General features: G+C 34.3%; 1 protein-coding gene across 7 annotated transcripts in view; it reads right to left on the bottom strand.

Moving 5' to 3' along the window:
* The window catches only part of Adgrl3 (adhesion G protein-coupled receptor L3), an 811,341-nt gene that overhangs the window by 447,131 nt on the left and 339,733 nt on the right, over window positions 1–24,477 (bottom strand). For all 7 annotated transcript variants that reach the window (XM_033758920.1, XM_033758923.1, XM_033758917.1 and 4 more), the window contains exon 5: window positions 476–689. In XM_033758920.1, the coding sequence (XP_033614811.1) occupies window positions 476–689 (214 nt within the window). The remainder of the gene's footprint in view (window positions 1–475; window positions 690–24,477) is intronic.

The following is a 24,477-nucleotide window of genomic DNA, read 5'->3' as shown; positions in this document are numbered from 1 at the left end:
TAAATGAATGCTATTTCATTGTTTTTAAAGGCCAAATAACCTTTTACTATATTTTGATTAATGATTACAAAAAATCCATTAATTTAACTTATATTTATTCATTCTTCCTGTATGGTTAGGGAGTAACTGTTAACAAGACTTTTTCAGTAATTTTTCAAGAAAATTTTGTTTTTGAAAGTTGTAAAAAATATATTTAGTCTCTCAAATAATGGACTCAGTTCTAGAGAACACTTGTCAAAATAACAATATGCAGTTAGGTCATGAAACAATAAAAATACGATGAATATTAGTATTTTGCAAGAGTGTTTCTAACATTAGAATTTTGGTGATATGAGGAAACTTAGGTGTTGACGACCGCTTCCTGTCACCCTGAGAGACAAGATACACATCGTTTTGTGTTCTTTTCCATTCCTCACAGGGATGCATGGTTAAAATTCATGTTCTATGTGCAAAGATAACGTTAGCCATATCATACCTTTGAGACATAATCTTATAGGCATCAGGCAGGTAACATCGGATATTCTCCATCTGAGCAGGGTCAGAGTCACAGATCTTGTCATCGGTCCTCCCATAGTTGGCACTTTCAATCATGATGACATCAGTCCCCGGACAGCGGAGCTCAATGGGATAGCTCTCACAGGAGAGCTCCCGGCGGACCACAGCCATGGGGATCGGGGCACGGCTGAAAGCTGGGCAGGAGGAAGACGAGATGGCAGGGTTACTACACACAGGGCATGCACGTGCTGGGTTTAGCTAATACATGTTTACTTTAGGGTTAGCTGGTACAACGGTAAAGCAGTAATGATTTACCATTTCAAAGAAAATAGGTTATCCCTTCCTTCTTATACTTTTTTATTGCAAAATCTAACAAAAACAATTATTTCTTGAAATTTTACCATTTTTTTCTCATAAATAGAAAAAAAAAAGCTCTGGATTTTCTATTGCAATCCTGGCTATGTATGATTTAGCGTATAGAACAGGTATTCACTATAAAGAAAGAACTACAAAGTGACACTGTTCTTGACCTTAAATATTCTACTACAATTTTCACAGTTTTATTGTTCGTGATAATAATTAATATAATCAATATATTTTTTAAGTTAGCTGTGGAAACATACGTGCACTTTTTAAAGAAAATTAAGATTTTTATGGAGAAGAATTTTATTTTTCTTTAGCTCCCTTGCCACATTCTTCTTCCGCCTTAAAGAGGTAGCCAATTGACAATCTGGTGACCTATTAGAATTTTCTGTACAAAAACAAACAATGTATGTGTGCTCCCACTCTGCTTTTGTACATTTTACTCAGGTAAATTTTACTAAAACGGTACAAATTTCATACACGTTGCTTGATACTTTGTATTATATTCTTTATGAACTTAATGGCATATAATGAAATCTTTAATTTCTGGGTATTATTTCTTTCATTTTTATAATTATGCACAGATTTTTAACTATATACTGTATATGCATATATATGCATATAAAATGCACCCATAAATTATGAAGGAATTGATACTTGGAAATGGAAAAATTCCACTATGTATCATTACATTAATAAATACATGTTATATATTTAATAAATAAAATAACATAATTAATAAATAATGGTTTTATAATAAAATATATGTCCTATGAGCACTTGGGAACATCTCAATATTTTGGGGTTAAAATATTATCAAGAAGTATAAACACATCTATGTATCCTGGAAGTAATACTTTAGAAAGAATATTACCACCTACATTTTATGGTATATTTCTACAAGCTAAATTGATGGGTCAAAGAATAAATATATTTAAAATTTAGAAAATATTAACTGATCTCCAAAAGCAATAAAAATATAATGTGCTTCCATAATACTTTCTTCTTCAAAATTAAACATTATAAATTCCTTTAGATTTTGCAAATTTGATGGAAAGCTATATTTTATTTTCACTTACAATTGAGTATATTTTTGTGTTTTTTGCCTTTTATATTTCTTTAATCTTTGAATTGCTTGCTCAGTTTTATGTAGGGTTTGCTACTGTAAAAACTTTGTATAGCTAGAAAACTAAACATTTGTCCTTTCATTCACAACAGTTTTTTCCCATCATTTTATGTTAGATGTTTGCTCAACGTTTGTCTCCCTCTCTCTCTGCCTCTCACCCACCCCACCCCTGGACCTAATGTAACACACCCATAGGAGAGTGACCAGACTTAGAGGTGACTAGTTACATTATCTCAAAGGCTGAGCACTTTTATAAGACAAAGACAATGAATATCTTTTGTTTGTTCCTTAAACAAGATATACTTATTTATATGCAGAAAGTCAATCATATTTGCATGGAAAAGAACCATTTTCATTACTGTGTTTAAATTTTTAAAAGTAGAATTAAGGAATAGAAGTCTTCAGATTCAAAGGATTGTAAGTATGTTTTTCTTCACAAAAAGTCATAAAACCAGAATTTTAGAATGTTTTGTAGTTGATTTTGCACATTTGTTATAAACCAAGTTGTTTCTTAACTTTGGTGTAGCCACTTAAGAAAAATTACTTTGGAACAACTTCCAAACATTTAATTCATCTGGCTATATTATGTTGACTTAACCAGTCAATTATGTTAAAAAAACAAGTTAATTGAACAAAAACAAAAAAAAAACCCACATAAGCAAATCATACTGTCAAAGCATTTGTTAGACTAAGTGGACAATTTAGCTGATTAGACTCATCAGTCAATTTTGCCAAAACATTGACACAGCTTTAATCTGGGTCTTCCTTGTCAAAAATATGATTTAGAACCAGACACTTTTTAAACCAATGGATGTCGTGTAAAATGTAGAGGCGCAAATTTTCTGTGTTTCTCTTTTGGACCTGTAAGTGTGATCAAAAGTTAAGTATATAGCAAATTTTACAAGACCCGGGATTGATTTGTGGGATCCTTTGTACATATAACATGTTAATTGTATTTGTTTCAGTAATCCAGTGACAAATTACACTCTATAAATGATGGATGCTTTATTTAAAGAAATGTGTAATTTGAAACAATAACACTACATAATTAACTATTTAAATTACTTTGAGTTATATTGCTAAATGTTTTAATGAGCAACCAAAGTCCAATGGAAAGGAATGGTCTAAATTACAAAATTTTTTTTTTTTTTACCATTCAGTTTTCATTTATCTTGGAGCCAAATATTTTTGGTTATAAGAGAAAAGGGCCAAGACAAAAAACATGTGAACAGCTCAAACCAGGAGGCCAGTCTACTTCCTGTCCTGTGTGGGTGATGCTGAAATATTGTGCACAATAGCATACAACAGCAGCTACAGCAAAACAATGTGGAACAAGCTGGCAATAAATAAGGACAATACCTCCCTAAGGTCCTGCAAACCTGTATCCCACAAAAGAAATCTGTTGTAACAAAGAGCCCAGAATCACCTATTAGATGTGTGACAAAGACCTGATGAATAAGTTGCAACAGTGTTAGATGTGAAATGTGGTAGTCTTCTGGTAGGATGCTGGAGACTAGAATTATTCACTGACCAAGAAAATGACTACAGTACAAGAATGGAAATCAAGCTTCTCTGCTAAGGATGGCCAGAATCCCAGGCAGTCCCTAAATTCCATGTCAGTTATCCCCCTAATAAAAGTCCTTCAGACCACAGATTAACTGTGAGGAAACCAAGGCTAAAGAAGCATTAAATAAGGAGGGAAACAGCTCCAAGAGTTTGCACGCTAGTTTCAGCAAAAATCAGTCCTCATTTCCTTTCAGAGCCCTTCTGAGCCCTTCCAGAGCCTTCTGCCACTCTGCTGTTGAAACTTCCTCTTTACTTCCCTCCTTGGGATCAGGGAAGCTCTCCCCAATCTGGTAAGCTGCTTGGGGGCATCTGACTGGATCAGCTGTGAAGTCTGAGGTGAACCTGTACGTCACGTAAATCATGACACTACAGATGGGCCTTAGGAGATCAGGAAGGGGAAACCGAGCATGAGTCAGACACTTTCTCCTGCAAGCCAAGGACAGGCATCGGACACTTCTGAAGGTTAGAACCCTAGGGCACTAAAGGAGGTCTTTCAAAGAAGGCAGTTTTATTTACGACATAAGATCAAGGACAACATTTATAAGTAAGTAAAAAAAAAAAACAAACAGAATAAGTGCTGAGGAACCAATTAGTTGGCACAATATAATTAATTCAGTTTTACGTTTTTAAAGTAAAACATTTATTGGTATATTTTAGATATACATAATGATAACATTCATCGTAGGGAATTTGTACCTGTACATGATATATCTTGCTCTTTCTTTTTCCATTCCCTACCTCTCTAATTTAAGATGCAAAAAAAAAAAATTCTGAATATGTACAACAGTCAGATTCATGAGTCAGCTGGATTCTAGAATTCAGGAAAAATATAGAGGCTAAAACCATAGCAATATATGAATCATTCAGAGAGCATGCTAGAGAGGAAGAGAAGAATGAACAGGGCATTTGAAATTTCATTGCTTACTGATCACCTGGAGAAATGCACTGTGTATTCACTAGAGAAAAGCAACAGAAAAGACCGTTCACTGTTGGAACAGTTCAAGGAAGAGTTTGACTGAGTGAAGAAGACACTTGGCACTCCACTGGGGGAACAGGAACTATTTACAAAACATAGGAATAATCAAATGTACGGAGAAATGCACTGTGTATTCACTAGAGAAAAGCAACAGAAAAGATTGTTCACTGTTGGAACAGTTCAAGGAAGATTTTGACTGAGTGAACTAAGACACTTGGCACTCCACTGGGGGAACAGGAACTATTTACAAAACATAGGAATAATCAAATGTTTACTGTCTTCCAGGTATGTACTTAGTGATCCAGTCAAAAAACAGAGAGCTCCAAAGTGGATGTGGAGGGCACATTTTGTGACCCAGAGCTGGGGAGGCTGGGACAGGCGAGCCTAAACTATTCCAGTCAGCCTTTACTCCCACCCTATGAATTAGAAATGAGTCCCTGCCTGCAGTCTGCATTCAAGAATAAGGGAGTCAGCATGTAATGGTGACATGAATCATGTTCTAATCATGAACAACAGCATATGAACAGAGTCATGAACATATTTCAAAACTGCCACGTGATACTCTAAAGAACTCACACTCCTTTTCAAGGTCATCTTACCTGCTGCTATGTTGTTCTATCTCCACCCTTTTTTATCCCCTTTCTCACCTTTGATTTTGTTCTCAAGTGCTAGGGGTCTTAAGATATTAGTCTTTAAAAACCAAAACTAAAAACTAAATAAATACCTCCAAATTAATCTCTTCCTAGAAGATTCTGATGTCTTCATCCTGTCCTATTTCATTGTTGCAATTAAAAAAGCATCAATGAAACAGCCTATGCTTGAATTCATTGTTTTCTGTTTTCTGTCCTTTACACTTTGTTTACTCCAAAGCCTATGTATGTACAAAATAACAATTCTATTAGAGAAATTATTTTGGGTTTTTTTTTGAGACAGGGTCTCACTATGTAGTTGAGACTGACCTGGAACTCACTATGTAGCCCAGGATGGTCTTGAACTCACAGCGGTCCTCCTGACTCAGCCTCCTGAGTGCTGGGATTACAGGTGTGAGCCACCACGCCTGGCATAGAGAAATTTTTAAAATGAAGAAGAAGAGCAAATTAAAGACTACTTTGTAGTAGTAAAGATGAGAGAAGACAGTTACATTAGATGAGTAAGGACAGAAATCATATTTGATCATCGCTCACTTTGATGACTGAAAATGAAGGTGAACATAAAGCAAACAGGAGCATTTGGCAAAATTTTGTTTTTGTTTGCAAATTCTACATTGGGTGACAAATACCACCATGGCGAGCTTTCCCACACAAACACAAACATAGCCATCTTTTCCAAAATTGTAGAACAAATTAAGTTCATGAACTGTACAAGTCTATAACTCAGAAAAGAAATTATCAATTTCGTAATTACAAGGTAGTAATTTAACCATAGCAGACAGAGGTTGGTGGTGTAACTCAGTAGGGGAACACCTGCCTAGCATGCAAGATGGCCTTGGTGAAACTTGCAGCACTTCAGAAAAAATAAAAGGGGGAGAAGGGGATGAAAGGAGGGAGGAGAGAGGAAAAACATAGCAATAGATAAAATGACCAAGAAAAAGAGTGTAAATTCTTTAGCAAGTACTGTGTGGCCATTTTAAAATGTGTTCATGATTCTTTGTTCATGATTCCGTACTTACTCCCTTATTCTTGAATGTAGACTACAGTTAGTGACTCGCTTCTAATCATGGACACAGTGTGGTAGAAATGAGTCTGTCGTTTTCAAGAGCAGTTCATTAAAATGATACAACTGTCTCATCCTCGCTTGTGGATCACATGACACTGTGCAAGCACTGTATCTGGGGGCACCATGCAGAGATACAGGGACAATGGACTGAGGTCCCCTGCTGAAGCCCCGCAGGGATGTGAGTCAGGCAACATGGGGTAACCCTGAGCCACCACAGAGCCTGCCTTGGGTAACTGCAAATCAGTGAGAAACCCTGAACCATAACCAACAAAACTATTCCTGGGTTCCTAACCTAAGGAGGCTGTGTTAAGATTAAAAGCATTTACTGTTTAAATGTACCAAGTTTTGTACAACACAGTTCAGAACTCAGCTTCAAGGAAAAAGGAGTTGACATGGACACCACTGAACAGACACTGAAGAATCACCAAATCAGTGAAAGAAAAACATCATGAATGACCCATGCAGATACTCTAATAAAACATTTCTTTATTTTTAAAAAGTGTTTAAACTACTAGTTTAATGTATGTGCCAAATTCAGTACTGAATTTGAGTTGGGTTTTTTTTTACGAAGTTTTTTCTTTCCTGTATTCTTATGATTATAAGAAGAAAAGAAAGGTTCTTCTGAAAATTAACAGTAAAATGTGACAGTGAAACATATACGGTGCCTTTTGAGGAAGAAGTTAAACTATTTGTAAGTCAACACTAATGATTTTAAAGGAGTTGCTCAATTGTAGACAGGGACACTTAGAAATCTCAAAGTGGACCTGTTCTACTCTACTGGCAGTGACTCCGGAAACATGTCATTAGTAAAATTGTGCCACAAAGCAAATATTATCAATTCTGTTTCTGCAGACCTTTTGACCTAATTTTCTCAAATGCTTATATTTCCTCTGTGCCATGTTGCATGCCAACACATTCACTTTCAATTTTAAAATGTGCTCTGAAAATATAGCCCAAAATATTTGGCACTGAAGAAAACATTGGAAGCTGAACAAAATATCAATTCAGTTGTCTGCTTTCTTTAAAAGTACATCTGCTACCACTAGGCTTCTAATACAATAAATTTGAACAAGCCTATTTTAACAAAGAATACATATAATTAATTTAAATGAGATTTCAGCATTTAATTAAGTGTAACTGAATGCAAATTAAAGTTGATACCCTGAAAGGGTAACCGAAGGCAATTGTTTTCTGTTGTCAAAAAGAAAAGCATAAAATTTAAATGGTTTAAAATTTGAAATTACAGGAAAGAAATTCCGTGAACAGAGTATTAAAAATAATTCAATGCTGAGCTATCCTTTTGAGTTCTGGAACTTCAGGATAAAGGTAACATAAATCATACTTAAGTATATATATGCAAAGATGTAGATTTCAAATAAAACTGTCCACACATAGACTGCTTAAAAATTCAACAAGCATTCGAATAAATGAATGCATATCTAGATGCTATAACTTTTAACATTAGATACAATTATACTCTACATTGTTTTCCAATTTTATTCATGAGGGAAAAAAATTTCCAAAACTGTCTAATTTCACATATTACAATTTTCCCAATTTTCCTCTAAATGTCACAAACTGCAGACGGCTGTTCAACATGTTCTTAAGAAAATGAATTATAATTTCATGGTAAAAAAGAAATCATACAATTAAAAAGAAAAAAATTAAAATATGCAAATTGAATTAAATATAAGACATGGATGCTGTGGGAGTTTCTCTCCACATTAGGCATTATCTCAGGCCTCCTTTGGTCCTATGAAGCACACAGTATCCAAGGGTCTAAGGAAAAACTTCAGAGTTAACAGATGAATCAAAAAAAAAGATAAAATTATTTGAATGTGGCAAAATGTTAAAACACAAAAGATGGTATTCACGATTACTAAAGCCAGAAAGTCCACATGAAAGAACAGGCAGGAAGGGCTGGGGATTTAGCTCAGCGGTTCCGCCGCCTGCCTCACAAGCGCAAGGATCCGAGTTCAGTCCCCGGTACCAAAAATCAAAAGAACAGCCAGGAAAGTCACAGCAAGGGAAAGGAGATGGGCAGATGGCCCAGAACAGCAGCACTGAGGCTTTCCAGGTCTCCAGAGACCTTGAAAGAAGGCTTACAGGTGGAGAAAGTATCCACACAAGCCAAGACTAAGCTTAAAGTACCCAAGGCTCAATGAATTATGTGCAACAGATAAAAAGCACTTCAAGAATTCCCAGCGAGTGAAGCAATGAACACATGTTAGAGGTACTAATAAAGAGTTCTTGAATGATACAGACTCAGGTTGGCCCATTAAAAACAAAACAAGATCCACAGATGCAGAAAAGGGACAGTAAAATATTCCAAGCAGAGAGTCTGAGTAAAGAAGATAGTATACTTCAGAAGAGCCTGAAGTCAGATACAGAATATGGTCCAATTATTTTAAAGTAGTAGAAATTATGATAAGGTAAACGTCATAATATAATAAAATTAATTTTGAAATTATTAGCCAATAGATTCATTAACATATTAAAATGAGTAAAAGACAATCTGAAAATTAATGAGGAATATATTGCAAAAAATTATTTAAGGTGAAAAAAAAAGAAGGGCCAGAATTTGGCTCAGTGGCGCAGCACCTGACTGGCAAGTGCAAGGTCCTGAGTTTGATCTCCGTTAACAGGAAAAAAAAAAACAAATTATTTAAGGTGACCAGACAATGATAATTATCAACATTTATTAAGGGGTTTTCACATGGTAGAACTTAAAACATCACTTTCTTTCAAACGCTCAATAATAATAGTTTTGCAACACTATCACAGTAAACAGTGGAAGAGAGCTTCTTGCGGGAAACACATGAGGTAAAGTGAGAATTCACAGTAGTATCCTATGACATAAAGCTTATGGGCTGCTCTTCCTCTGTTAAATGAAGTTTAATTCCTGATATGAAACATAGGCTAGATGTGGCAATCATTGTGTCTCTCAGGAGCTTTTCTTTGCTACAACACAAAAGTAATAATATGACTTTCAACATTACACTCATTTTACTAATAATTTGATATATCATAAAAGTAATATGTAGATTTCCTTTGTTATCTGTCTACTGCAATAAAATGGAAAGTCAATTTTTAAAACGGAAAATGTATTTTCAAATGTAATATAATTTTATAACATTTACATATATAATTTTCTGCATTCTATAAAGTTAATAAATTTAAACATGCTATGTTTGGTTAGGACCAATAAAATATGTAATTATTCAAACTGAACAGAGAAACATATGAGAAACACACAAACTTCAAAAAATATCTGAGACAGCTGTCACAGGTAAAATGTTACAAAATTTTGAAAAAGCCTGAAAAAAAAAATGAAGGAATTACTAGATAGCACATTCTATTCAGAAATACACAAGCAACATCTCTTTTTATTCTTTCTGTCCTCCCTTTCTTTCTCTCTTCCTCTCTCCATCTCCTTTCTCTTTCACACACACACACACACACACACACACACACACACACATCTTGGAAAGGATAAATTTTTGTTTTGTTTTGTTTTATCATTAAGGAAAATAAAGCTAAAGCACGTTTAAAATGCCAAAACATCTCTATCAAGCTCAGCAACACAAGTCTTCCATAGTGGAGACCTTGCTATAGCTTAATTTTTGATACCTTCAACATTAGACAAACACATACCAGAATGATTATAATTCCTTGGCCTTAAGGTTTAAGGCAGTTTTAGTGGGAAAGCAAGCCTCTCTGTTCACCTAGCTTATGAGACATCCACCTGAACTTACTGTTAAGGTTTTTAACCAGATTTTCTACTACCTGTTTATTGAAGTTAAACACTGACATTCATTCTACTAGAATATATTTGTTAGGAATAAGTCTGTAAACTGACCATGCTACTTACAAAATCAAATGCTTATTCTTTATTTTATTCCAAGCAAACTTTTATTAGCAACATTTTCAAGTAAATAAATTTTCTTCTGAAAGGCAGAAGAACATTAACTTTCTAAAGACTTGTGGATGGACTGCAAAGACCATATTAAAACATCACAGGAAGTGGCAGATGCAAGATATATGAAGAATTAAATTTATATATTCAAAAAATGTCACAAATTGACACAGGGCAACAAAGCACTCTACTCATTCAACTCAACCACAAAATATACCATGGAGACTGGTAAAACACAATTACAAAATCTTTATGTAGTACATTATTAGGTCAAAAAGCAAGACTTTACAAAAAAAAAAAAAGTTCCAAGGTATAAGCTAGACCACGTGGTAGAATAGGTTCTTATCATGCATGAAGCCCTGGGTTCTATTCCTACCTCCCCCCAATAGAACTAAAATTATTTCTTCCAAATATTCACATGAATGTTTCCTTAATCCATTAACAAATGATTAATCATAAAATTAACTTGTAAAAGTAAAAGATTGTGAAACAGTGTTTGATGAACACTTATTTTGACTTTTGTGAACGCATCCACCCTTCACCTCATCAGTAGCTCCTTCAGTTATTTAGCAAATACTGAACAAACTGAGCACTAGTTAAGTGCCAGACACTGAGGTACTGGGTATTTAGCAGGCATTTATTCATTGCCTTATAAACTTTACAATATGGGAAGGACAGAGAGGTAGATTAAAATAATTTTACAAATATTTATGAGAATTATGAAAAAAAAACTCGAATTCCATGCCTGTCTCTGCAAGAGACTGCCAGAAATTATTTTACAGATTATTAATCATGATTTTTAAATCTTATAAAGCACTACATCTTTTCTCTGTTACTTAAAATGAAATATCTCAGTAAGACTCACTAAAACTCCTACTACAGGAAGCTGAGGACATAATGTTAAAACAACATATTTACTTGAAGCAGTAAGTCACTGAAAGGCACAGCAGAAAGGATAATTAAGTTCACAATGGCTTTCTGTGATTCACAACAGAAAGAGTAAATGGAGAAATCCCATTCCTTTGCCTACTACACTCCTTACTATCTAATGTTTTAAGAATATGCAGACTGAGCTTCAGCAGCAGAACTGTAACAGGCAAAACCTTGAGGAGCTGGCCTGCTACCCCAGGACTCAGCAGTGGCTGGGTGAGAGGGAGAGCCAAGAAGGCATTTGCATCCCAACATACCACCACCAGGGACCTCTGGCCTCCTAGCAGTGCTGGTACCGAGATCCACCCCAAAGAAGTACAGGGGGTCATAAAGGCCACTGTCCTGAAATCCAGCCTGGATTTTGATTTAATTAACATGGTTAAAGATGATAGATTAATAACTACCACAAACTGTCATTTTCTAAGCTGTGCTTGATGCTCTTGTATTATGTACTGTATCACTTGGGCTAAGGTGTTGTGAGAGATCTAATCAGTTGTCCTTCCTGCTATAATGAAAGAGATTGTTTCACAGTCATTAGAGATTCAAAACCTAAACAAAAGCTATAACAAGAAGATCAAAGTATTAATGCAGGAATTAAACCAAGGACAGTACCAACAACAAAAATAGAAATGAGAAGACATTCAAGAAAAGCACAAATTCTGAACAGGCTGCCATCTAACCAAAGACAAATTCTGGTGGAAAGGAGGTAGAAAAATGTGATAATCAATAAACAGGACAACCTGACCTCATAGCACAGGAAGTAACAATACAGATTGATGAGGCTCTAGAAACATTCAAAACAGAAATAATTTCACATATAACTACAGAAATGGTGAGAAGAATGAAAGACATGATTACAGGCCCTAGAACAGAAAGAGATTAAAAAACACATGAGTTCAGGACCATAATAGAAGCCATGAATGCCCAGCATAGGAAAGAAATGGAAACCGTGTATGCCCAACATAGGAAAGAAAAGGAATCCATGAAACAGATTCAAAAAGATATTCAGGAGATTAAAAATTCTACTGAAAGTATACATAACAGACTGAGCAAATCTGAAGACAGGATATCAGATGTAGAAAAAAGGATGGTGGTCAGTGACCATGAAAAGAGGGATCTCTTAAAAATAGTAAGGAAAGTTCAAGGACCTGAGTTCAATCCTCGTTCCAAAAAAAAAAAAAAAAAAAAAAAAAAAATAAGTGACCATGAGAAATCAACCCAACAGCTCTTAGATGACACAAAGAAGAAAAATGTAAGACTGATAGGAGTCCATGAAAAAGCAGGAGAAAGTATAAATGACACAGAAAAAAATTATTCATACAATTAATGACAGAAAACGTCCCTAGAACAGAAAAAGATTTTGACATACAGATAAGTGAGGTATATAGGACTCCAACTAGCCATGATTAAAAAAAAAAAAAAAAAATCTTAGATGACACAAAGAAGAAAAATGTAAGACTGATAGGAGTCCATGAAAAAGCAGGAGAAAGTATAAATGACACAGAAAAAAATTATTCATACAATTAATGACAGAAAACGTCCCTAGAACAGAAAAAGATTTTGACATACAGATAAGTGAGGTATATAGGACTCCAACTAGCCATGATTAAAAAAAAAAAAAAAAAATCTACCCATAGGCATATAATAATGACTATCTCGGAAACCGAACAGAAAACAAAATACTATAAGTAGTTACAGAAAAAAAAACAAATTACAAAGGAAAGCCCATCAGAATCACAGCAGACTTTACAACACAAACCCTCAAGTCAAGGAGATCCTGGAATGAGGTATTTCAAGCCCTAAAAAGAAAACAACCTCAAACCTGGACTGATGTATCCTGAAAAACTCTTTCCAAATTAATGGGGAAATAAGATACTTCCATGACCAAGAACACCTGAGAGTCTTCATGCATACCAAACCAGCACTCCAAACATTTCTAAACAATATCCTAGAAAAAGACAATGAATTTCACAATTCCATGAAGTCCAATAGAGTAAATCCAGCAAGTAAGGCAAGAAATTAAAGGGAGGGGGGAAAAATTAAAAAGAGCCAACAACAGCAAAATAACATTATGATGATAAATTAATACATATCAGTTATAGCCATTAATGTTGCAATTCACAAATTAAAAGAAATAGACTGGCAGAATGGATTAAGAAGCAAAATCCAACAATATGCTGTATATAAGAAATTCACCTACTTCAAAAAGAAACTCATACACTCAAAGTAAAAGGATGAAAACAGTCCTCCATGAGACATGAACACAGAAAAAAGCAGGGGTAGCTATCTTATTGGCGGACAAATTAAATTTCAAACCAAAACTAATTAAGAAAGACAAAGAAGGTCACAATATCCTTGTAAAGGTATAATCAAAGAGGAAGACATGACAATCATAAATATATATGCGCCAAATATTAATGCCCCCAACTATACAAACAAATAGTTTGTTTTTCAGCTTTAATTGAGTTTATTGGTTCATTTTAGGGATACAGTACAGTTGCATTCATTGTTGGGATCATGTACCTCTACATGACAAGTCTTGATTCTCATTTTTTCCCCTTTCAAACAAATATTAAGGGACATGAAATCTGAAATAAGCACTAATACAATTGTAGTGGGCGACCACAACACCCCACTGTCTCAGGTAGACATATATCATGTAGACAAAAAATCAATGATAAAATACTAGAACTAAACCAAGTTTTTGAACAAATGGACTTAATAGACAACTACAGAGTATTCCACCCCACAAAATATACATTCTTTTTGGCTACACACAGATCATCTCAAAAATAGGTGACATATTATCACTTAGAACATGTTTAAGTAAATGCGAAGGAACTGAAGTTTTCCGTGAATATTATCAGATCACAGTGCAATTAAACTGGAGATCAATAGCAAAAAATACACCAAGAACTTCACAAGCAAATGGTAATTGAAAAACATTCTCTTGAGCAACCAATGGGTCACAGAGGAAATTAAAGAAGAAATTAGATAGTTTTACAAATGAAGGATAATGCCAATACAATGCACAGGAATATAAGGGACACAATGAAAGCAGTTCTATGAGGGAAATTAATAGCAATGAATGCCCACACTAGGAAAACATAGTGAACTCAAATAACCTTATGCTGAATCTTAAATTTCTAGAAAAAAGAGCAAGACATACCCAAAGTTCCTACAAGGGAAGAAATTATGAAGATCAGAGCAGAAATCAATGCAATGGAGATGAAGAAAACAATTAAAAAAATCTAAGAATTGTTTTTTTTGAAAAAAATAAATAAAATCCATAAACCCTTTACCAATCTTATCAAGAAAAGGAAAGAAATGGCTTAAGTCCATGGAATTAGGCATGAAAAAGGTAAAGTCACAACAGATGCACCAGAAATCCAGAGGATCATCAATACCCACTTCAAGAATCTATAATCTAATAAAATGGAAAACACAGAAGAAATGAACAGATTTCTAGATACATATGAATTACCAAATTTGATTGTTTTTTATTTTAAAAAATGGAGTACTATTCAGCTATAAAGACAGAGAAACTAGAGACATGTATAGCTCGGTGGATGCACACTGAGGACATACTCTTAAGTGAAATTACTAGGATAGACATTGTAAATACCATATAGTTTCTCTGGTGCGATAAAATAAAAGTGTAAATACAGATCAAAATGTATAATTGATATTGTGTAAGAGGAAGAAAAGGTCTAAAGTTGTAGAAGGGGCAGGGGTAAAGGAAAGATGAGAAGAGAAAAGAAAAAAGAAAAAAATGGAAACAAAGTCTTTGTAAACAGGGAAGGGTGGAGGGGATGAAGGGAAGGCAATGTTATGGGGAAAAGTAAGATCCAAGATTCATCATGTAAAAGTACAAGATCCCAATGATGAATGTAACCATATTTTATATCTAAAATGTACCAATAAAAAATGAATGTGCAGATAATTATTTTAAAATCAGCTGATATTTGTAAAGATTTTCATTCTTTCTATTGATGTGAAATACAATCAATATTTTCAAGAAAGTGGCCAAAAAATGCCTGCCACTTTTGATAAGATATATTGGGATCTTTTAAGATTAATAATAAACTGCACACTGAGGTCTTCTAAGATGAATCTGGCAATCTTTCTTTTTTTTTCTTTCTTTTTTCATGCTGAACTTGGTATTGAATCCAAGGCCTTTTCACAGTTACACTTCTAGGCCTTTTATGCTTTATTTTATTTTTGAGACAGTATCTCAGTAAGTTGCCAAATGTTGTGGGATTAAATTTGCTAAGTGCCCAAGCTATGAGGTAAAATTTGCTATACTCTTGCCTCAGCCTTCCAGAGTGTTAAGATTATGATAGGGAAAACTTTCATAAATAGCAAACACCTATAAAGTGTTACAGTGTAAAATGGCTTCTGCTGTCTCTAACAACAGTTTGTTTTGCTCAGAACAGGCACCGAAGGCACTAATTGCTGAATGAGGCATTTGCTCTGACCCTGAGATAACAGGGCGCATCAAGACCTTGAGCTCTGAAGAGACTGGAGCCACATGATTGTAGAGTGTGTAGATGAAAGAACCCACTGCTAACATTTGCTCCCCTGACCCTGGACACCCCCTTCCTATGGACTAGCATCGATAACTAGGCAAAAATTAAAGGTAAACTCCCCAACTGCAAAGAACAGTTACATCTGGGTTGAAAAGATTAACTATTGTTTGACCGTGACTTGAACTGAGAATAAAATGTAACTGTCCAAATGAAGTGAAGGCTGTGAAACCCTACAAAAGGAGGAGTTGCAACCCAATGCATCATTGATCCAGGCATGGCTTATGATGCGTGATTGACCCTTATTGATGAGTAAATTTGTTATTTTACTTCCATTCTGCTGCCTCTCTGTGTGTCCTTATGCTTTCTCCTGTAACAATTATAGGCATGTTAACCTATATTTCTAAAAGGGTTTGCATGAGTAAAAATATCTGAAACATTTTAAATAACCCACAAATTATCATTTTAGGAGTATAAGATGAAATCAAAGTTGTTTTTAATGAATGAGCTCTTCAAATTCCTAGAAATGAACTCCAACTCTAATATTACATAACCATTCTTAAAAACATATGAATGTAAAATTACTTCCTTAGTTGACATATCCCAAATTCACTGAATTTAGCCTTACTTATATCCTTTTGATCATCTATTTCCATGCTCACTGACTATTTGCCTAACCTCTAGTATTTTCAAAATATTTGTCTGATGATGATTATTGTTCATATATTTCCCTACATTCTAAATAGGATTCCGTTCTTAATGTTTGCAATAAAGGTTTTTTAAATTAATTTTATTGGTACATTTAAGGTATACAATATACTTACATTCATTGTAGGAAATTCCATAATCAACCTTAGTTCTTATTTTTTCCCCATCCCCTTATCCTTCCTTCAACTCCTCCACCCCTCCCTATCTACAAAGATTTTGTTTTCATTTTCTCATATTAATTCCAATCCCTTCTGAAATAAAGGTTTTTAAAAAATTTATTTGCTCACTAAAAAGTGAGCGATATGTTTATATGCCATTTTGCTACTATTTTATCTCAAAATTGTAATGTCAATGTAATTATTAATTTCCAATGGAATACACCAGTAAATATTTATGAATGATGGCTATATACATATATCACATGGCAATGATTGTTTACACTGACTTTCATAATATATACAAGGTGATAAAGTCATATATGTATTTTCTATATGCACACTAGTGCATGTATGATTGTTGTATGAAAATATATCAGTTTTTAGTTACCTTTCTGCTATGCACATCAGTTAAATTAAGTCTGATAGAGGCAAATTTTTACTCTTGGGATGACTAGCTGTAAAGCTAGTCAAAGGGGCATTGTAGGAATATTCATATTAGTCACAAATTAATTAGGATTTGGTAAAAGATGCCACTTGGTTTGAGAATTAAATATTTCATTTAAACACAGAGTTTTCATGCTTTCACTGTTCATTTTTCTTTTTTGTACACTTTTTTTAACCAAAGTTTTTCACTCTTCTCAGCTATCTTGAAAGAGATTAATGTTATAGGCTTTTAGTTTTTCACAACAGAGAAACTATTCAGTATTTACACATGTGCCTTATTTATTTTACTTAAGAGTATGTCCTCAGTATGCATCCATTTTCCTATGAATGACTCTAGTTTCTCATTCTTTATGGCTATGTAGTACTCCATTTTATAGACAAACCACAACTGTATAAAACTTGTATAACTGATAATGTGAAACAGGAAATAAAGGGCTAAAGGTGTAGGGGAACTGGGAAGAATAGGGGAAAGGAAATAAGGAACAAGAAAAATTATGAGAAAAGGAAAAAATGGAAATAAAGTGTTTGTAAATAGGGGAGGGTGGAGGGTGTGAAGGGGGGGCAGGGATATAGGGGAAAATGAGAACCAAGATCTGTCATGTAAAGGTACAAGATCCCAGTGATGAATATAACTATACTGTATACTTACAAAGTACCAATAAACTCAATAAGATTAAAAATAAGGAGATCAATGGCTATTAAAATCAAATATTATATAAAACTATAAAGTCCATATTCCACAATTAACATGTTTTCTCTGTTATGTTTTATAACTGTTTATATCTATAACACAGTGAACACAATTTAGGTATTTGTTTAGGTATTTTTAGGTATTTGTTGAATGTGGGTTGGGAAAATTACTTGTCTTCTGCTCTTATACTTATCATTTTTTTGTTTTGTTTTGTTTTGGTTTTGGTTTTTCGAGACAGGGTCTCACTATGTAGTTGAGACTGACTTGGAACTCACTATGTAGCCCAGGCTGGTCTGCAACTCACAGCGATCCTCTTGCCTCAGCCTCCGGAGTGCTGGGATTACAGGCGTGCACCACCAAACCCGGCTGATATTTATCAATGTTAACTGAAAGCCTTTTTGTCCAAAACCTCTCCAAAGGAGATAGTTTAGATCAAAGATTGGTAGGAACTATGGATGAGTAAAATTTCCATTTCACAGAATATTAATATTATAGAACTAACAAATTTAAAGCAAAACTGCATTAAATTAGGAATATACTAGTCCTCTTGAAGGGGAAAGTACTAACAAGTATTTACTTCACTCCCTCACTCCATGTGCACGAAATGTCTTTACCATATATGACTTACATTTAGGCACTTGAAAGACTGAAAATAAAAATTATATTTTCCTGGGCCAGGGATTTAGCTCAATGGTTCCACCCCTGCCTTGCAAACACAAGCTCCTGAGTTCGATCCCCAGTATCAAAAAAAAAAAAGAAAAGAAAGAAAGAAGAAAGAAAGGAAAGAAAAGAAAAAAGAAAAGAAAAGAAAAGAAAAGAAAAGAAAAGAAAAGAAAAGAAAAGAAAAGAAAAATTATATTTTCCTTATGGAGAACTATTTTTAATGTAAATTCAAATGTTTAAAATTTGTATATTATAATAATAACATCTAAGTCTAATTTGAGTACCTTATAGCTACTATTTGGGAAAACAAAACTATGACAGACATGTCAGGGTTTCCCAAGTACCCAAGGACCAATACAAGTCAGGGGTACAGACTCAACAATGTGAATACAGATCCTGCTGGATCTCACTTCCTCTCACTATGCTGTCCATATTGTTGGTGCTACAATTTTATTGAATAAGCACTCATATGTCTCTAGATTTCTGCAGGAAAAAAAAATTGCTCTTTAGTCCTGAGATTCAGCCCAATGGACCCCCTAAATCAGAAGTTCTAAAATTAGAACCAGCACTCTAATAGAATCGAAGCTATATGTCTCATATGGCAGTTTTTGCCACAAAAATAGTTTACATAGAATTTTTGAGGATCCAAAGTGCCAAAAGTAGTTCTGTACAGGTGGTCTCAGAGATGATGTTGAATCACAGAATGAAGCCCTGAGAGCATGCAGGACTGTAATATTTACAATTAAATGCACTATTATTTAGGGAAATTAATTGTAAAAAAATGAGGTTTATATTAATCAGACTACTGGCATATTATTTAATTTACAGTATTTTGTGGTACTACATTGTTATAAATACCACTAATCACAGAAGACATGACAAAGTTATTAAGGACTGGGAGATGTATTTTTTCAACATATATATATATTGAACAACTGGTTAAACTTCAGTCCCTCAGATAATTCATACTAGCTCATGAATTATTCTTTAATTTATGTGCACTTATCATTTATCATGTTTCTTTTTTCCCACTACATCATACATACATATTAAGAATTTTAACTTCTTATTCTACTATACTGTACTATAAATTGGTTTACAAAACAAAACAGAAGACTCAAAGAATCTTAGCAAATTGTTTCACTGATGCACAAAAGAATTCAAGAAGAATAACCTTACAGGTGCCCTAAGATTTATTAAAAGGTGATATTTCCTCAATACTGGAGTCCCCTGATGAGTTTCTGTAGAAGAACTAGCAATCTAGTAGAGTAATATCTGCACTTATAAAGAAGTGATAAATTGCATGATTATAGTGTTTGAATAGTTTACGGGCTTGTTTACCATAACACTAAATCTAAGAAGCAAGTTTTGCCAAGAAAATGGATTTAAAGAAGCCAAGAAAATTTTTAAAATCTCTCTAACAAATATTATTAAAATCTTCAAAAACATACAAATAGTTCACTGGGAAAAGTCAGATGTGAACCTCTTTTTATTTGTAAGTTAATACAATTTATTTATCTATCTACTCAACAATTTATACAACAAGCAGCTGTTGACTTTTATTATATGCCAAGAAATAATCTTTTTTCTCTGAGATGAATATGAATGTAATGAATATGAATAATATGCTTCTTTCCCAAAAGCTATTCATTAACAAGCAACTTCCTCAATTTTGTTTTGTTTTATTTTCATTTGTTTGTTTGTTTGTTTGTTTTTCAGTGCTGGGGATCAAATCCAGGCTCTACGATGTGCTAAGAAACTGTTCTACCACTTAGCTACACCTCCAGCCCTCAAACATTTTAAGTACTAGATGCCTGTTGTATTAAATGAAGACATTAATTTCTATACACATCTCATAGAAATTAAGTCAGTTGTGAAGCTCAGGACCAGGCATATAAAAAGTGGTCAATGTTACTCATTTACTATATTTTAATACTACTAGGGTTTTAAGTGAATAAAAAGATCCAACCACAATTATAGCTGGTAGAACAAATGCTCTGAACAAAGGCACAGAGAAACACCACAGAGCCCCAAGTACACAATATGTGATCAGCATGTACTGCGAATTCATATAAAGATTACATATATGTATCTGTATACACATCTATGTATAAAATATATAGAGAAATAAAGAGAGAAAATTATAGAATCATATATAGAGAATTATAGACATATCTATATCTATCTATCTATCTATCTATTCCTTGCCTTACCTTCATTAAACAGTAGCCACTGGGCAAGGAAACAAGGAAGGGCAAGGACAGACTGACTGGGGCTGGCATTTTGGTCTCTAGTTTTCAAGTCTGATCATTTTCCAGCTAGGTCTTATTTTCAGGGAAAGATGATATATGCAGGCGTTCAACACGTGTAGGGGTCAGTTAAAAAAAGAAGCAATGGAACCTACACGTACCAAATCCCACAGTGAATGGAATCATCGTGTACTGCAAGCACATATCAATAAGAAACAACAGTTTTTTAAAAAGTATTTAGTTAAATGGCTGTTCTCACGTAGGAGTCTCTGATAGACTTGACTGCAAAAGATATAAGGAGTGACTGAAAAATATATTGAATGCTTAAATCTTTTTTAAAAAAATCTTATTATATTAAAGATACTTTACTGGGCTGGGGATGTAGCTCAGTGGCACTGTGCCTGCCTGGCCAGCACAAGGTCCTGAGTTTGACCCCTAGTACCAAAAAAAACAACAACCAAAAAACTTTACCAAGAACAACGGGATAAGGGTTTTGAATGGGAGTGTTTTGAGTATTTAAAGGGGGATTATTGTCAATGTATCTGTTAGTATAACGATTTCTTTAAATTTAAATATTCAATGTAGTTTTTCAACATCCCTCAATGATCAAATACTTATTATGGAAAGTTCTGTCAAATAAAAACACAGTGTGTCTACATCCCACCCTCTTATTCACAGGATCTGGTACATTACAATTTCTGACTCTTCGCAAAGCCAATATGATCACTAAAAGGTAAGAATTTTGAATTAGTTCAGGCAGTGAGGCCTCCATAACAACTCAAGTAGAGACACGGAGCCAGGGATTTAGTTCAGTGGTTCCACTGCCTGCCTCTTCAAGGGCAAGGTCCTGAGTTCGAGCCCCAGGATCAAAAAAAGAAAGAAATAAGAGTAGAGACATGAAAGACAACTCCATACTGCTTCAGAAAGTGCCGACAGTAACAGGACAGGTGTATCTGACTAAAAGAAGAGTATTTTAAGAGAAATCTGTGGCAGTACGTCCTTTAGTACAATAAAAATTTTTGTTTTTTTTGTTTTGTTTTGGCATGAGGATCAAATTTGGGACCTTGCTCTTGCAAGGCAGGCTCTGAAACCACTGAGCTAAATCCCCAGCCTATAAAAATATTTTTAATTTAAATACTGAACATATTTTTCAATTTTACCTGCTATTTTGTGTTTGTGGTCTCCATTTTACTATGTCACTTTTAGATTTCATGCCTTTTCTACTCCAAGATCATTTCTTATATCCCTCACTACTTGAAGACATCTTTTGTAATAACCTTGATTTCACGTCCTTGGTTTTGTCCAGTATAATAGCCCAGTCATGAGTCAAAGTACTGTAGCATCAGCTGTTTCCATGCTTACCATTTCTTTATTTGGTTTAAACAGAAATAGAAGCAGGCATAGAAAAAAATGGGTCAATTCATAGAAGGACAGGGTATCTAGTTTTCTATTTGGCTATAACAAGAAGACAAGAAATAATAGATACAAGCAGTGAAAGGGCTGGGGATTTAGCTCAGCGGTTCCGTGGCCTGCCTTGCAAGTGCAAGGACCCAAGTTCAATCCCTGGTACCAAAAAAAAAAAAAACAAGCAGTGAAAAGATACTATTAGGCTATGTTGAAGAAAGAAGTTGTAACAATTTTTATTGGACTGGACAAATAATTAAGTTCCCAGGCACAGTCCAAAGAGACAGGCTACAATAGTAATTAAAAATAACCATCTTAACTTTATGGGGTTTAATTTCTGACTGGGGAGACAGTCAGTCCTAAATTCATACTGTGCCCATTAGCAGTGTTATGGTAAAAAGACAAAGTGGGCTAAAAAGAATAGGGAGGTGATTCGAAGAAGAGGAATTGATATCTTTGAGTACAGTCTTGATTTAGTTGTAGCTACACATTAAGAAGAATAATACACTAGAGATGAACAAGATAGATTTGAGAGTATTTAGAGAGAAAATCAAAGAACATGATGGCCATTGTAAACATCCAGGTAAAAGAAAATGAGAAAGGGTGCTAAAGTCTGTTAGTGAAAACAGTCCAAAGTTAAAACACTCGAGGAACATCCCACAAAATGGCCTGTGCCTGTTAAGTCCAGCTGTTCAAGGAAGTGACTGGGTGGTCCACAAATTTCATCTCAGCCTAGGTCACATAACAGGATCCAATACACGGGGTGGGCAGGGAGGGGCAGGAAAAGGAAAATAGGAAAAAGTTGAGAAAATTAGCCCAGACTGTGTGAACTATCACGGTACAAAAGGAAGCGTTAGGATGATACCAAAATTGACAGAGATGGCTAACTTAGTAGCAGAAAAGAAAAAATCTTCATTACTCTAGGTGGTGAGGAAGAGAGTCAAAGTCACTTTAAGGCAAGTTCTACATTTAAAAAAGCTAAAAAGGCCTGGGAGGTAGTTCCACTGTACAGAGTGCTTACAAGCACAAAGACTACACTGCGTTCCCAGTACCAAAAAACAAATGACAAAACAAAAATTAAAAATGCTTAGTGGGCCTTGGGGATTTAGCTCAGTGGTTCCACTACCTGCCTCACAAGTGCAAGGACTGGAGTTCCATCCCCGGAACCAAAAAAAAAAAAAAAAAAAAGCTTAGTAACTGTTCAGTTATTAAACTCAGAGCTCATATATAAATCAGTCACAGGGAAAGAAAAATGATGATAATCTGAATTTAAAATAACATATGACGTGCAAGCATAAAAAAAATAATTGGAAAGAAAAACCTGTACATAAGTGTTCATACCAGCATTATTCATAATAACTGTAAGTGAAAACTGCCAACATTTCCATCAACTGATGAGTGGATAAATAAGATGTCATATATGCATATAATAGAATATCATTCAAAAATAAAAAAAAACTTATAAAGAGGTTGAGAAAATATTTTGGAAGCTGATATATGTATTTGCATGCTATTCTGGAAATGCCATATGAGTGTACCCTTTAGACTAGTTAAATTTTATGAGATATGACTTTTGCTTCCTCCTCAGAAAAATGAAAATTATAAGACAAATAAATACATATACATATTTGGTATATATAATTCCATGAAAAATTGGAAATATCATGCCAACTAAATGAAGTCAGTCACGTAATACAATATATTACTGCATTCATGTGAAATGTCCATATATAGAGATTAAAAAGTACATTAGTGGTTGCCTAGAGTTTGGGAGTTTGAAGGAAAATGGTGAGAATCTACAAAAGGCAGTTTATCTTTTTGGTTTCACGAAAATATTATAAATTCTAGGTTATGATGATATCTGCACAACCCTGTCAAACAGACTAAAACTAGTGAATTTATATTCTTAAGGAGACAAATACCGGGCCAGAGATTTAGCTCAGCGGGTCGGTGGCTTGCCTTGCAAGCCCAAGAACGTGAGTTTGATCCCCAGTAGATAATTCTACATTATCTGATACTAATGGCTGTTTCCTTTTGTCCATTTTATTCTGCATACACATGGTTCTCTTCTCTCTTCCTCAAATTTTTATTCCTCATCATCATCTATTTCTATTCCTTCCTTAAAATTCTATCTAATCTTTGGATTGATCTTCACTTTTCCTTCTTTGCCCAAAGATTAATGGTTTTCAATCTATGGATCATGAGTAATAACTGAATTAGAAATCAGTTTACCAGACCGAGACTAGAATTGCTATGACAAACCAGACTAAAACAGAGTAAATTGCATAGAGTACTCATTGTAATGCTTGGAGATATGTTTTTCCTCATTATATGTATGTGTGCATGGACTTGCATTTGGTTAAAATACAAATATACTTATTAACTGTCAGGTCAGGATAAAAACAATGTCTTAGAAACAGCCTCTTTGTTTCGGTTGTTTCATTTGACAATCTTCTTTTGTGGCTCTTCATAATAGTTTTGTCTAGATATAACTCACATGCCTTGATATTTGTCTTCTTTTTTTTTTTTTTTTTTTTTTTTTTTTT

The sequence above is a fragment of the Fukomys damarensis genome, unplaced genomic scaffold, assembly GCF_012274545.1.
Source record: "Fukomys damarensis isolate Sample0158 unplaced genomic scaffold, DMR_v1.0_HiC HiC_scaffold_35, whole genome shotgun sequence".
In the NCBI taxonomy this organism is placed as follows: domain Eukaryota; kingdom Metazoa; phylum Chordata; class Mammalia; order Rodentia; family Bathyergidae; genus Fukomys; species Fukomys damarensis.
The sequence above is the reverse complement of the archived record's forward strand: the minus strand, read 5'-3'. Positions and strand labels throughout refer to the sequence as shown.